This window comes from Mustelus asterias, unplaced genomic scaffold (assembly GCF_964213995.1).
Source record: "Mustelus asterias unplaced genomic scaffold, sMusAst1.hap1.1 HAP1_SCAFFOLD_4427, whole genome shotgun sequence".
Classification (NCBI taxonomy): domain Eukaryota; kingdom Metazoa; phylum Chordata; class Chondrichthyes; order Carcharhiniformes; family Triakidae; genus Mustelus; species Mustelus asterias.
In genome coordinates, this window is record NW_027594372.1 from 1 (window position 1) to 14,484 (window position 14,484).

The window sequence follows — 14,484 nt, forward strand, 5'->3', positions numbered from 1 at the left end:
CCTCTCCCCCCCTCCCCCTCCCCCTCCTCTCCCCCCCTCCCCCTCCCCCTCCTCTCCCCACCCTCCCCCTCCCCCTCCTCTCCCCCCCCTCCCCCTCCCCCTCCTCTCCCCCCCCTCCCCCTCCCCCTCCCCCCCCCTCCCCCTCCCCCCCCTCCCCCTCCCCCCCCCTCCCCCCCCCTCCCCCTCCTCTCCCCCCCCCTCCTCTCCCCCCCCTCCCCCTCCTCTCCCCCCCTCCCCCTCCTCTCCCCCCCCTCCCCCTCCTCCCCCTCCTCTCTTCCCCCCCCTCCTCCTCTTCCCCCTCCCCTCCCCCCCTCCCCTCTCCCCTCTCCCCCCCCTCTCCCCCCCCCTCTCTCCCCCCCCCTCCTCTCCCCCCCCTCTCTCCCCCCCCCCCTCCTCTCCCCCCCCCTCCTCTCCCCCCCCTCCTCTCCCCCCCCTCCCCCTCCTCTCCCCTCTCCCCCCCCTCCTCTCCCCCCCCTCCCCCTCCTCTCCCCTCTCCCCCCCCTCCTCCCCCCCTCCTCCCCCCCCTCCCCCCCCCTCCTCTCCCCCCCCTCCTCCCCCCCCCTCCCCCTCCTCTCCCCTCTCCCCCCCCTCCTCTCCCCCCCCTCCCCCTCCTCTCCCCTCTCCCCCCCCTCCTCCCCCCCTCCTCCCCCCCTCCTCTCCCCCCCCTCCTCTCCCCCCCCTCCTCTCCCCCCCCTCCTCTTCCTCTCCCCCCCCTCCTCTCCCCCCCTCCTCTTCCTCTCCCCCCCCTCCTCTTCCTCTCCCCCCCTCCTCTTCCTCTCCCCCCCTCCTCTTCCTCTCCCCCCCTTCCTCCTCTCTCCCCCCCCCTCCTCCTCCCCCCCCCTCCTCTCTCCCCCCCCCTCCTCCTCTCCCCCCCCTCCTCCTCTTTCCCCCCCCCCTCCTCCTCCTCTTTCCCCCCCCCTCCTCCTCCTCTTTCCCCCCCCCTCCTCCTCTTTCCCCCCCCTCCTCCTCTTTCCCCCCCCTCCTCCTCTTTCCCCCCCCCTCCTCCTCTTTCCCCCCCCTCCTCCTCTTTCCCCCCCCTCCTCCTCTTTCCCCCCCCCCTCCTCCTCTTTCCCCCCCTCCTCCTCTTTCCCCCCCTCCTCCTCTTTCCCCCCCTCCTCCTCTTTCCCCCCCTCCTCCTCTTTCCCCCCCCTCCTCCTCTTTCCCCCCCCTCCTCCTCTTTCCCCCTCCTCTTCCCCCCCCCTCCTCTTCCCCCCTCCTCCTCTTCCCCCCCCCCCCTCCTCCTCTCCCCCCCCCCCTTCCTCCTCTCTCCCCCCCCCCTTCCTCCTCTCCCCCCCCCCCCTTCCTCCTCTCCCCCCCCCCCTTCCTCCTCCCCCATTCCTCTCCCCCCTCCCCCTTCCTCCTCCCCCATTCCTCTCCCCCCCCCCCCCCTATTTTTGGTTAAATCTTTAAAACATGTGCAAGCAACTATCTACAACTTATTGTTGGGAATGCATTTTATAATATAACTGATAAAAGATACAAATAAACCAATCATCAGAACCTATTGAGCTGCAGATTACTGTCCCCATCCCATCATTGAAGTTGATAGTGTCTGTGGAATTTTACATGGAAGGGGAAGGAGAGACAGGAGCTGTCTATTTCCAGGTCATGGGCGAGTGAGGCTGATATTTAATTCTGTACCAACACACCCTGCTTGTGAGCTGCAGTTACTGCACCGGCAGTGAAAAATCATTGCTCTCAGATAACCTGTGCTGATCAATTAGGGTGGCTAAAACCTTTTATTAGAAAATGACTTGGGTATACTTCGCACAGATGAGGTAAATGTACTTTACATGTATATTTATTCAACCATTTTCCACCGGTCACTGAAAACACTCAGTAAAATGCTAAATTGAAAAGCTGATTGTTAAGTACAGAGAACAGACAAATTCACTGTGAATTTGAGTCTGAAGATCGCAGGCTTAATGATGGATTCGATTACTCCCCTTATTAATCAGGATTCGCAGTTAGCCACACGTGGCTCCTGGTTAATGCATTGGACAAAACTGACCCCCTGAATACTGATTGAAAGAGCTGTAGACCCTCCTTCCCAGAGGGTCGAATAAATGCAGTTAGGGCAGTCCCGCACTCAGTAGGCTTCTTATTTCACTGTAGCAGTGCTCCGATTTAAACTGCATCTACCAGTGAGGCAACAGCAGCAAGAAAGGCTCTTCCTCAGCCTCCAAACTCTCCCAGGACAAACCAGCAACTGCTTTGAGTGGAACAGAGTCCAAAGGCTGCTGGGAGAGGGTCAGAAATGAGTCATGGACTGCGTATAATCTCGTGAGAAATGACTTGTGCATTATATCCCTGGTAAAACCCACTGGATTCACTTATGTCTAAGAATTTTTTTTTTGGAATATGAAACAGGACAAAGAATCAGAGTTTGAGGGTTTCCTGATCTGGTTCAAAGCAACGTAGCAATGTTTAGACAATAAAGCACCTCTCTCTCTGGTGTCCAGTGTAAGATCCCTTTGCTGTCTAAGTAGGGCTCTGGAACAGGTGTGGGGTGGGGTTGGGGTGTGGGGTGGGGTTGGGGTGTGGGGTGGGGTTGGGGTGTGGGGTGGGGTTGGGGTGTGGGGTGGGGGTGTGGGGTGGGGTGGGGTTGGGGTTGGGGTGGGGTTGGGGTGTGGGGTGGGGTTGGGGTGGGGTTGGGGTTGGGGTTTGGGGTGGGGTTGGGGTTGGGGTGTGGGGTGGGGTTGGGGGGTGGGGTTGGGGTGTGGGGGGTGGGGGGGGTGTGGGGGAGGTGAGGGGGTGGGGTTGGGGGGTGTGGGGGGGGTGAGGGGGTGGGGTTGGGGGGTGTGGGGGGGTGGGGTTGGGGGGTGTGGGGTTGGGGGGTGGGGTTGGGGGGTGGGGGGTGGGTGGGGGGTGGTGGGTGGGGTGGGGGGTGGGGTGGGGTGGGGGTGGGGTGGGGTTGGGGTGGGGGGGGAAGCATTTCACGTAATCAACTTCTTCCAGGGTCCTTCCCAATTTCACCCCCACCATTTCAGAGTGCTGCCATAAGAAATTGGGGTAGACCCATTCACTCAATTCAGTTTGTGTTCCATGACAGGGTCAGTCCCATTGCCATCCCTCCCAAAACATTCCTTCTCTTCACCTTCCTTTAACAGCCACACCCAATTAGTCAACTCCCCACCATGACTTCCCTACCATCTCATTAGATGGGGTTTGGGGAGAGAGGTGACTGTCACCAACTCACTGACCCTTCCCCAGTGTGTTCATTGTACCACATCATTTCCTAAGGAAGCATGCAGGTCTGGGATGTACAAGTCTTGTACTTTATCAAACTCCAGTGCAGTGCTACACGTGTATGGTACAACTGTGAAATATCGTGATGTTCATTTTGATGTACTGTTCATAGCCAAGGATTGACAAAGTTTGAAGTAATAAATTGATCTGATCAGGGAGTGTTTGAGATTGTAATATATACACTGAGCATTCAGTTGGTCAATAAATTTTAAAAGCCACAAAATACCATGTTATTCTGTTTGAGGCTGTGTCTGAAACTATGCTCCAGACAGCGTGGATAGTGAGAGAATCTCCCCTCTGAGACTGACATTATCTAGGAGCAATCCTAATACAGTGAGGGAGTGGCACAACACAAACTGAGCATCAGTCAACCCACAAATCCCAACCCCTTCCCTATGAAGAGATTAGGGGCACAGGGATCCTGCCCTATGGGGACTCTGGTGGCCATTTGAACAATTCAAAGGTACCAAACAATGGAAGAACAAAAAAGTCAAACACCATCAGACACCCCATAACCAGTAGAGACTGGATGTAAAAACCCACTCTAGGAACAGCCAGAAGCCTCAAAACACTCCATCTAAACTTCAGCCCCCATTTCCATTGCATACAAACCAAAGCAGTGGTTAACAATACAAAGCACTAAACGTGCTATGACCCTAAACATGGCATGTGCAAATACCCACCAGTACCTCAGACATTGGGCTAAACCACGACAATTAATATGGGGGGGAAATTTTTTTTTATTTTATATTGCTGCAGATTGTACAGAAGGATCCAAGTGGGATTGAGCAGCGAGAGGTCTGCCTTTTGTCCATTAGTCTCTTGCTGCCTGATTTTTAGGCGTAGTATTGGAGGTTTGCCTTTTTCTTGGCCTGCACCTCCAGGATGCCTTCCATGTAATCTTCGTGTGTCAGCTCTGTTGCCTCCCTGCGCAAAGCAATCATACCCTGTCAACAAATTTTTAAAAATTAGAAATCCAGCAAATTGTCATTAAAAAAAAACCCCCAGAAAACCTGCTAGACTCTGCCCCAACACACTGTTCCACATCTCTGGGGGACTCTCTATCCTGATAAACTGTTCCCGATCATTCAGACCTCTTGCTATCCTGGAACACTGTTCCTGATCCCTGAAGTTATACTCACCGCTTCCACACACACAGCCTTGCACTGAGCTCCATTGAAGTCATCAGTGCAACGTGCCAACTCCTCATAGTTAACATCGGCACTGCAGAGAAACAAGAACCAGTCATTAAACAGGAAACTCCACTGCACCATAATATAGGAGATATTAACCAGATTAAATTACAGGAGCACTGACCGACCGAACGGGACCTCATTGCCCACAAGACTGGTGAAAGCAGAGACAATCGATGATTTCAAAAGGTAACTGGATGGACTCGAAGGAATAAACTCAAATGGACTTGAGTGAGGGAGTGGGATTGCTCCATGAAAAGTCAGCATGGCATAGCGTCCTGTGCTATAAATGACAAATTTTACCAGTACATGGAAAACATCCCAACCACCTCCCTTGGTGCACCTTCCCAGTCTCTACAAACTCCTGGTTACACATTCCCAGGTCAGTATGAAACAATGAGATGGCATGGGGTGCAGGGAGAGCTGGTAAATATCTCGAGGGTGGCACAGTTATACTGAGTCCTGAACACGGACAGCCCTCACCTCACGTTCATTTTCCGGGAGTGAATCTGCATAATCCTTGCTCGTGCCTCCTCGTTGGGCATCGGGAACTCAATCTTGCGATCCAGTCTGCCAGACCTCAGCAGGGCTGGATCCAGGATATCCACTCGGTTAGTGGCTGCAATCACCTACAGCCAAATGGGAAAAAAGACAACTCAAAATAGGTTCAATCACCCAGCGAAAGGAATCACATAAGTACATATAGCATCAAGGATGGGAGTGACTGAAAAGAAAAAGGACTGAAAAGCTTGGATGAACAAACTGACCACGGCACTATGGCTCAGGAAGCTGTTCAATTGGTGGGAGCAAAGAGAAAGTTAGTCGTGGTTGGGGGTAGCATATTGAGGGGAATAGATATGGTTCTCGCTAGCCAGGATCAAAAGTCTCGAAGTGTTGCCTGCTCGGTGCCAAGGTTCAAGACTGGAGATGAACTTGCAGTGGGAGGGGGAGGATCCAATGGTCGCGGTCCATGTAGGCTCCAACAACATCGGTAGAATGAGGAAGGAGGCAGTTTGAGAGGCTAGGCATTAAATTAAAGATTCCCCCAAGGTTATAATCGCTGGATTATTACCTCAGCCACGTGCAAATTAGAGATGAATTGGCAGTAAGTTTCATGATCGATGCCAAAAAACTTTGCAGCCATTTCAAATGGGTGGAATTATTAAACCAAATGGGTAGAAATATTTGGTTTCCCTTCATTTACTTTCTATTAATGCGATTTCCACATTTCAGCATTCAGTTCAGGTAGTGCATGTGTTACAGGGTGAAGTTCATTTTTAACAGAACCTCTATCTGCATGAACACTCATCCTGAGCTCTGCAATCACACACCATAGTAAGAAGTTTAACACCACCAGGTTAAAGTCCAACAGGTTTATTTGGTAGCAAAAGCCACAAGCTTTCGGAGCTGCAAGCCCCTTCTTCAGGAGAGTGGGAATTCTGTTTACAAACAGGGCATATAAAGACACCAAACTCAATCTACAGAATAATGGTTGGAATGCGAATACTTACAGCTAATCAAGTCTTCAAGGTACAAACAATGTGAGTGGAGAGAGCATCAAGACAGGTTAAAGAGATGTGTATTGTCTCCAGACAGGACAGCCAGTGAGACTCTGCAGGTCCAGGCAAGTCGTGGGGGTTACAGATAGTGTGACATGAACCCAATATCCCGGTTGAGGCCGTCCTCATGTGTGCAGAAATTGGCTATCAGTTTCTGCTCAGCGACTCTGCGCCGTCGTGTGTCATGAAGGCTGCCTTGGAGAACGCTTACCCGAATATCAGAGGCCGAATGCCCGTGACCGCTGAAGTGCTCCCCAACAGGAAGAGAACAGTCTTGCCTGGTGATTGTCGAGCGGTGTTCATTCATCCGTTGTCGCAGCATCTGCATGGCTTCCCCAATGTACCATGCCTCGGGACATCCTTTCCTGCAGCGTATCAGGTAGACGTTATCTATGGTCACGGGCATTCGGCCTCTGATATTCGGATAAGCGTTCTCCAAGGCAGCCTTCACGACACACGACGGCGCAGAGTCACTGAGCAGAAACTGATAGCCAAGTTCCGCACACACGAGGACGGCCTCAACCGGGATATTGGGTTCATGTCACACTATCTGTAACCCCCACAGAGTTTCACTGGCTGTCTTGTCTGGAGACAATACACATCTCTTTAACCTGTCTTAATGCTCTCCACTCACATTGTTTGTACCTTAAAGACTTGATTAGTTGTAAGTATTTGCATTCCAACCATTATTCTGTAAATTGAGTTTGTGTCTTTATATGCCCTGTTTGTAAACAGAATTCCCACTCGCCTGAAGAAGGGGCTTAAGGCTCCAAAAGCTAGTGGCTTTTGCTACCAAATAAACCTGTTGGACTTTAACCTGGTGTTGTTAAACTTCTTACTGTGTTTACCCCAGTCCAACACCGGCATCTCCACATCATCACACACCATAGGCAGAAAACCTATATTTAGAGGTGCCTCTCGCAGGGGGTGGGGTCAATATTTACAACCACAACCCAGGATGTAGGGAGTCCCCAGGAGTATGCCAATATCTGGAAGGGACATTAAAGTCAGCGTTGCACATCAACTTCCTCTGCATTCACCTTGACCAGGGTATTTGGTTGGAAGCCATCCAGCTGATTCAGAAGTTCCAACATCGTTCGCTGAACTTCACGGTCCCCAGCCTTTTCACTATCAAACCTGGAACACATGACAACAGCCCAAGTGTAAGCCCTGTACAGATATTGTTCACAAAACTGACACTGCAACTTCTCCATCCACACCCCTCTCAATATGGCATCAATATTCCACACAGATTCCACCCTCCCACCACAGATCCCCACCCTCTGCTCGAACAGACAAGATACTGAAACCCCAACACCCAGTGCATCACCAGATCTCTCCACACAACACTGCAGCAAAATGACATCGTAGTTAGCACTGCTCCCTCAAAGCGCCAGGGACCTGGGTTCGATTCCAGGATTGGGTCACTGTCTGTAGATTCTCCCAGTATCTGTGTGGGTTTCCTCCGGGTACTCCGGTTTCCTCCCACAGTCCGAAAGACGTGCTGGTTAGGTGCATTGGCCATGCTAAACTCTTGTGTACCCGAACAGGCGCTAGAGTGTGGCGGCTAGGGGATTTTTACAGTAACTTCATTGCAGTGCAAGTGTAAGCCTACTTGTGACTAATAAATAAACTCTGTCAAAGTAAACAAGTTCACATTTTCCCATATTATATTCTATCTTCCAAAGTTTTACACAGTCACTTAACCAATCTACATCCTAAAAAAAGACAAGCAGTTGAAGCTTTTTGTCTCATCAGTTTGGGGCCGCATGGTGGGGTAGTGGTTAGCACTGCTGCTGCCTCACAGCGCCAAGGGCCCAGGTTCAATTCTAGCCTTGGGTGACTGTCTTTGTGCAGTTTGCACATTCTCCCCATGTCTGTGTGGGTTGCCTCCGGTTTGCTCCCACAATCCAAAGATGTGGATTGGCCATGCTCTATTACCCCAGGGGGATTAGCAGGGTAAATACGTGGGGCGAAGAGGATAGGGCCTGGATGGGATTGTTGTCAGTGCAGGCTCAATGGGCCTATATTGTAAGGATTCTATGATTCATCAGAACAGATCTGCAAGAATATCAAATCTCAAAAGTAATGCCAATTTATATTGCATGAGAAGAGGTTCCCAGTGAACTCCAATTTGTAGAGGTGTTGCCATGGAGAGTGCACCAGGGAACAGTTAACTGCCAGGCTTTTGTTTAAATTCAAATCAGGCAGGTCAACTCTGACTGATCAAGGCATTGCCATGAGGGATGAACCAAGGAATGGCTGTCCCTCAAGCTTTTGTCGAGTTGAAAAAGACAATGCGTGGACATATTCATTCAGGGCCCTAAATGTGAATACATGTGGCTTCGAGCATGTGCAAGTCAGATAATCTTAAATTAGTTGCGTGTGTAATTCTTGGCACAATCAAGAGCAGAATTACATCTAATGTTGGACACTATAATCTGAAATTTGCCTTGTTTTACAGCACCCTTGATGTGGTACATTATCAAATGCCTTTTGGAAATCTAAGTACACATCTACAGGCTCCTCTTTCTCCACGTTGCTCGTTACTTTCTCAAATATCTCTAATAAATCAGTTAAACATGATTTCCTTTCCACAAAACCATATTATGATTTTCTAAGTATCCTGCTATAACCTCCTTAAAAATGAATTCTAGCATTTTCCCCAGACATTAGGCTTACTTGCCAAGAGCTTCTTGCTTTCTGTCTTCCTCTTTTCTTGAACATAGGCATTACATTAGTGGTTTTCCAAACTGCTGCAAACTTTCCAGAATAGAATTTAAAACAATTTTGGAAGATTATAATTCTTTGCAGCCACTTCTTTTAAGACCCCAGGATGCAGGCCCTCATGTCCTGGGAACCTGTCAGACATTAGGTCTGATTATTTTCCCAGCGGTTTTTCTCTGGTGATGGTGATTGTTTTAAGTTTCCATCTACTCTTTCACTTCAGATTTTCAAATATATTTGGGAAGTCTTCTACAGTGAAGAAACAAAATACCTGTTCAAACCTCTGCATTTACTTGTTTTCCATCAATTCTCCAGAGGACACTCACTTTCAATTTTTAAATACTTGTAGAAACTCTTGTTATCTGTTTTTTATATTTCTCACTAGCTTTTTCTAATACTCTGCTTTCTCCCTTTAGGCTCATTGCTATCTCTAAAAACATTAAACTGGACAAAGAGCTAAAATGGCTGAAACTGTGTTGTTTCTGTGATCCTCAAACAAAAGGAGCTACCCGGCTGTATTGGGGAAACTTGCGCCTCATTATTTCTGATGGGGCACTAATGACACATTGTAGGTGGCACACACAGACGCACACAGGGTTTCACCCACCATGAACATGAAGTCGGTATGCAATACTCACCGTTTTGTACCAATGGCATCCAGCTCGTCAATGAAGATGATGGATGGAGCCTTTTCTTTGGCCAAGGCAAAAGCATCACGGACAAGTTTTGCACCATCACCAATAAACATCTGTACCAGCTGTGGCCCCGCCAGTTTCAAAAAGGTAGCCTGGAAGGAGAAGAGGGATGTTACGGTCACAAAGAACAAAGCTGCTGCTTGACTGTCCCATCAAACACGCCCAGGACAGTTACAGCACGGGGTTAGGTAGAGAGTAAAGCTCTCTCAACACTGTCCCCATCAAACACTCCTGGGACAGGTCCAAGGGTGTAAGTGTCAATTACAAAGCGGCACAGATTCCAGGTGAGGGGGGGGAAAAGTTTATGGGAGGAGGAGATGTGCGGGGGAAGTTTATCACGCAGAGAGTGGTGGGTGCCTGCAACGTGCTGCCAGAGGTGTGGAAGCAGGGACATTAGCAACATTTAAGCAGCATCTGGATGGGTATGAATAGGAGGGAATAGAGGGATATGGACCAAGTAAGGGCAAAAGATTTTTTTTAAAGTTTAGTTAGGGCATCATGGTCGGCACAGGCTTGGAGGGCTGAAGGGCCTGTTCCTGTGCTGTACTCTTTGTTCTTTACACAGGGTGAGATCCAAGGTAGAGCTCCCTCTACATGGATTATTGGATGGTAGAGCCTAACCAAGCAAGCTCGTTTTTACAGTACTTACCTAGACAGACTGACAGATCTGTGACACTAACCTTGGTCTGTGCAGCACAGGCTCTGGCCAGCAAGGTCTTCCCTGTTCCTGGTGGTCCGTACATCAGAACTCCCTTCGGTGGCTGGATGCCCAGATTTTCAAACTTCTCCTTATGATTCATAGGAAGGACTATAGCTTCAACAAGCTGCACAGAGACACATTAGCATTATTACAGAAAGAGCAGTCCAGCAGATTCTCAGTACCACACATTGTGGCCTTTCTACCTCAAGCCTCAGAAAATCCTTAGACTCCCTGTGGAACAGACAACGCACGCAGAGTGAACCCATTCTTTTGACATATTAACATATACGCGTGCACACGATCCTCAGAATCCCTGTGGCATGTACATGCACACACTTCACTTGGCCCCACCGCAGCCACCAGTATGGATACAGACTGACCTCCTGAATCTGCTTGTCCAGACCCCCAACATCACTGTACTGCTCAGTCGGTCGCTCATCCACCTCCATGGCCTTGACTCGAGAATCATACTCTGTTGGCAGAGTTTCCAGGATCAGGTAAGAATCCTTGTTCACACCCTGGAATGGAAAGCTGGAGGTTACACAAACAGACACCACTCCAGAGGCACAGAAATAGAGGGACTGTCACAGAGATATCCTCAGATCGAGTGATTGGGCACTCATCCACTCACTAACTCAGAGAAAGAAAAGACTGAAGGTTAAAACACACTCGCAATGAATGTCTAAGAAGAGAAAGGAGACGAGGGGAAGCACAGATAAAGAAACAAAGATAATTGACTCACCACCAGATCGCCAGGTTTCAGCTTCTCAGCATCCACCAGTCCAATGACAGGCAGGAAGTAAGTCTGTCCAACAGACAAAGGCACAGTTAAATCACCGAGCAACTAGCGCTGGCCTATGTACAGCTTATCAGAGAATCATTTACTGCACGGCAGGAGGCCATTAAGCCCACTTAGTCAATGCTGGCTCTCTGTAGAGCATTCTGGTCAGTCTCATTCTCCCCCAAGTGCCCACCTAATTTCCTTTCGAAATCACTGCTCGTCTCCACTTCCACCCTCATGGACACAGAGTTTCCATTCTCCCACTCACTGTCAAAAACTTCGTCCTCTCAGTCCCCTGGAGTCTCTTCCCAAAATCTTACACCATCAGCTAAAGGGAAGAGTTTTTCCTTGTCTAATCTTGACATGATACTCTAATTGCGACCTAACCAGTGTTTTATTAATGTTCAGCATAACCTCCCTGCTTCTGTATTTAACATCTCTTTAACGAAGACCAAGATCCCATATGCTTCACTAAGCACTCTCGCAACATGTTCGGTCACCTTCGGAGATCGGTGCACATGAACCCCCAGGACCCTGTTCCTAGATAGTCTTTAAAAGTGTCCCATGTTGCCTCTCCCTATCCCTCACCTCACTTCTCTAGTAAATTGCATCTACCACTTGTCTGCCCATTCTGCTGACCTGTCTATGACAGGCAATTTTAATCAATCTCATGATTTACCACTCCAAGCTGTACACCATCACTAATTTTAACATTCTGCTCTGTAGTTTAGGATGCGAATCGTTTATATAACATAAACAAAGCAGTGGTCCAAGCACTGGCCCTCAGATAGTATCACTATCCACCAGTCTGCAGTCTGAGAAACAATAGTTTCCTCAATCCTACCAAAGCTCTCACCTGACGGGTGGAAGTTTTAATAACAGCGCACTTCCCTTTCCTCTGGGAATCCAGGTCAACATTTGCTCCATCCTCTTCCTGGTCATTTGGATCAACATCCAGTAACTGAAACACAACATCAAGAAGAGGCACGAGTTAGCTTATTCACCAGCCTGGGACGCGGGCCCACAGCCCTTTCCCCAGCCTGGGGCGCACACCTAGGCAGGCTGCCCCCCCCCCCCCAAAACCACCGATTCCAGTGGCAGGCGGGATGGGAAAACCCCGCTTGGGATGTCAAACTGTAGGCTGGGACATAGGTGGGGCGGCACGGTAGCACAGTGGTTAGCACTGCTGCTTCACAGCTCCAGGGTCCCGGGTTCGATTCCCGGCTCGGGTCACTGTCTGTGTGGAGTTTGCACATTCTCCTCGTGTCTGCGTGGGTTTCCTCCGGGTGCTCCGGTTTCCTCCCACAGTCCAAAGATGTGCGGGTTAGGTTGATTGGCCAGGTTAAAAAAATTGCCCCTTAGAGTCCTGGGATGCGTAGGTTAGAGGGATTAGTGGGTAAAATATGTGGGGGTAGGGCCTGGGTGGGATTGTGGTCGGTGCAGACTCGATGGGCCGAATGGCCTCCTTCTGCACTGTAGGGTTTCTATGATTCTATGATAGGTATTGGGGAGGCCTAATCACGCCCATTAACAGACTATCTTTGAAAGGGACAATGTTAATTAGGCTCAGTTGCTGTGGTGAAAGAAAGGGGTTGAATATATAAATCGGACGTCTCAGTGAATAGACTCACCCCCCCCCCAGAAGTCTTAAAGCAGTGGGTGCAGCCTCAGGACAGAGAAAGAGGCAGCAGAGGAGCTGTCTGTGGGCCAGTGCCAATGCCTGTACTCTTGGAGTACAGGTTCGGTACAGAGGGAGTGCTGCACTTGAAGACAGAGTTAGTGCTGAGGGCATCCTTTTGGAAGGGATATTAAACTGAAGGTGTCTCTGATCTCAGCTGTCTGTATTGAAAGGATGAGGGGTGGGAGGCAGTCTGAGGGCTGGTGAGAAGGTCCATGGCTTATATTGATCTTGCAGTGTGACTCAGGGAAATACTTCAGTGCCACCCTCAGCAGTGTAATATAATTTGGGTGTCATCAATAATCGTGGATGTGAGGCAAGGTCTGCCATGCTCACTGCCACCTTACACAGTTTAAAGCAGGTCAGAACCCCTCTGAAAACTTCCTCATTGACTCACCTCAATGACATTGGATACCAGGTATGGCAAGGTCTTGTTGACTTTGATCTTCTCACTGTTTTCCTTGATTTTGTCTTTCATGGCCTGTAGCTCATGTGTCACTCTCAGCACCTCACTCTTCATGATCTGTCAGTGGGAGAAAGTGTCAAATCCAGACAACACCAGAGAAAGCACTGTACACACTGGCCATCAGATTGGCAGAAAACACAGCCACCCAAAGTTAGTGTGCACAGAATTCCCACACAACATGAGATCACACCATTCATGTTCAGCCTCATGTAGCCATTGGGCATGTGTCAATCTGGAATGCGTGTACTGGTGGGCTTTTCAACTGTGGAAACCGTGTAGTTTGACCATCACTTCAGGCAACACACATGCAGTTTTCAATCGGTGACATGAAGTCAACAGCACAAAGCCCCTCAGATCCTGAGGAACGGAGACCAACAGGCTCATTTTGATCTGCGACTCAACACACACTGGATGAAGGGCCTCTGCACTCAAAGCACCGCGAGCTGAACTGGTTTCTTAATGACTGACCGACCAGACTTTACCTTAATCTCACTGTCCAGCAGTCGTGTACGCTGAACAATCTCCTCAGTGGACATTTTAAGAACCTCTTCACCAATTCCATCCTGCAAATTAAACAGACCAGTGAGGGAGAAGGAACTCACGCACGCGCTCCCACACTCTCTCTATCTCTCTATTCCCACCCCCACACTCTGTCTCTCTATTCCCACACACTCTCTCTCTATTCCCACACACACTCTCTCTCTATTCCCACACACACACACTCTCTCGCTCTCTATTCCCACACTCTCTCTCTCTCCATTCCCACACTCTCTCTCTCTCTATTCCCACACTCCCTCTCTCTCTCTATTCCCACACTTTCTCTCTCTCTCTCTCTATTCCCACACTCTCTCTCTCTCTCTATTCCCACACTCTCTCTCTCTCTCTCTATTCCCACACTCCCTCTCTCTCTCTATTCCCACACTTTCTCACTCTCTCTCTCTATTCCCACACACTCTCTCTCTCTCTCTATTCCCACACACACACTCTCTCTCTCTCTCTATTCCCGCCCCCACTCTCTCTCTCTATTCCCACACACACACACTCTCTCTCTCTATTCCCACACTCTCTCTCTCTATTCTCACACACACTCTCTCTCTCTCTCTCTCTCTATTCCCACACACTCTCTCTCTCTATTCCCACACACTCTCTCTCTCTCTCTATTCCCACACACACACACTCTCTCTCTCTCTCTCTCTCTATTCCCACACACACACACTCTCACTCTCTCTATTCCCACACACTCTCTATCTCTCTATTCTCACACACACTCTCTCTCTCTCTCTCTCCATTCCCACACACACACACTCTCTCTCTCTCCCTCCCCACACACACTCGCTCTCTCACTCTCTATTGTCACGCTCTCTCTCTCTCTATTGTCACACTCACTCTCTCTCTATTGTCACACTCACTCTCTCTCTATTGTCACACTCACTCTC

At 49.8% G+C, this 14,484-nt stretch overlaps 1 protein-coding gene across 1 annotated transcript; it reads right to left on the reverse strand.

Moving 5' to 3' along the window:
• Positions 1-3,961: 3,961 nt before the first annotated feature.
• Positions 3,962-13,716, reverse strand: LOC144491095 (26S proteasome regulatory subunit 6A). Its single transcript, XM_078208777.1, has 11 exons — positions 13,531-13,716; positions 12,980-13,105; positions 11,761-11,865; positions 10,866-10,928; positions 10,504-10,641; positions 10,104-10,247; positions 9,367-9,515; positions 7,042-7,138; positions 4,926-5,071; positions 4,392-4,473; positions 3,962-4,196 (listed from the first exon to the last, which is right to left on the reverse strand). Exons 1-11 carry the CDS (start codon positions 13,582-13,584, stop codon positions 4,086-4,088), a joined length of 1,215 nt encoding a protein of 404 aa, XP_078064903.1. The 5' UTR covers positions 13,585-13,716; the 3' UTR covers positions 3,962-4,085.
• Between the last annotated feature and the right edge of the window lie 768 nt (positions 13,717-14,484).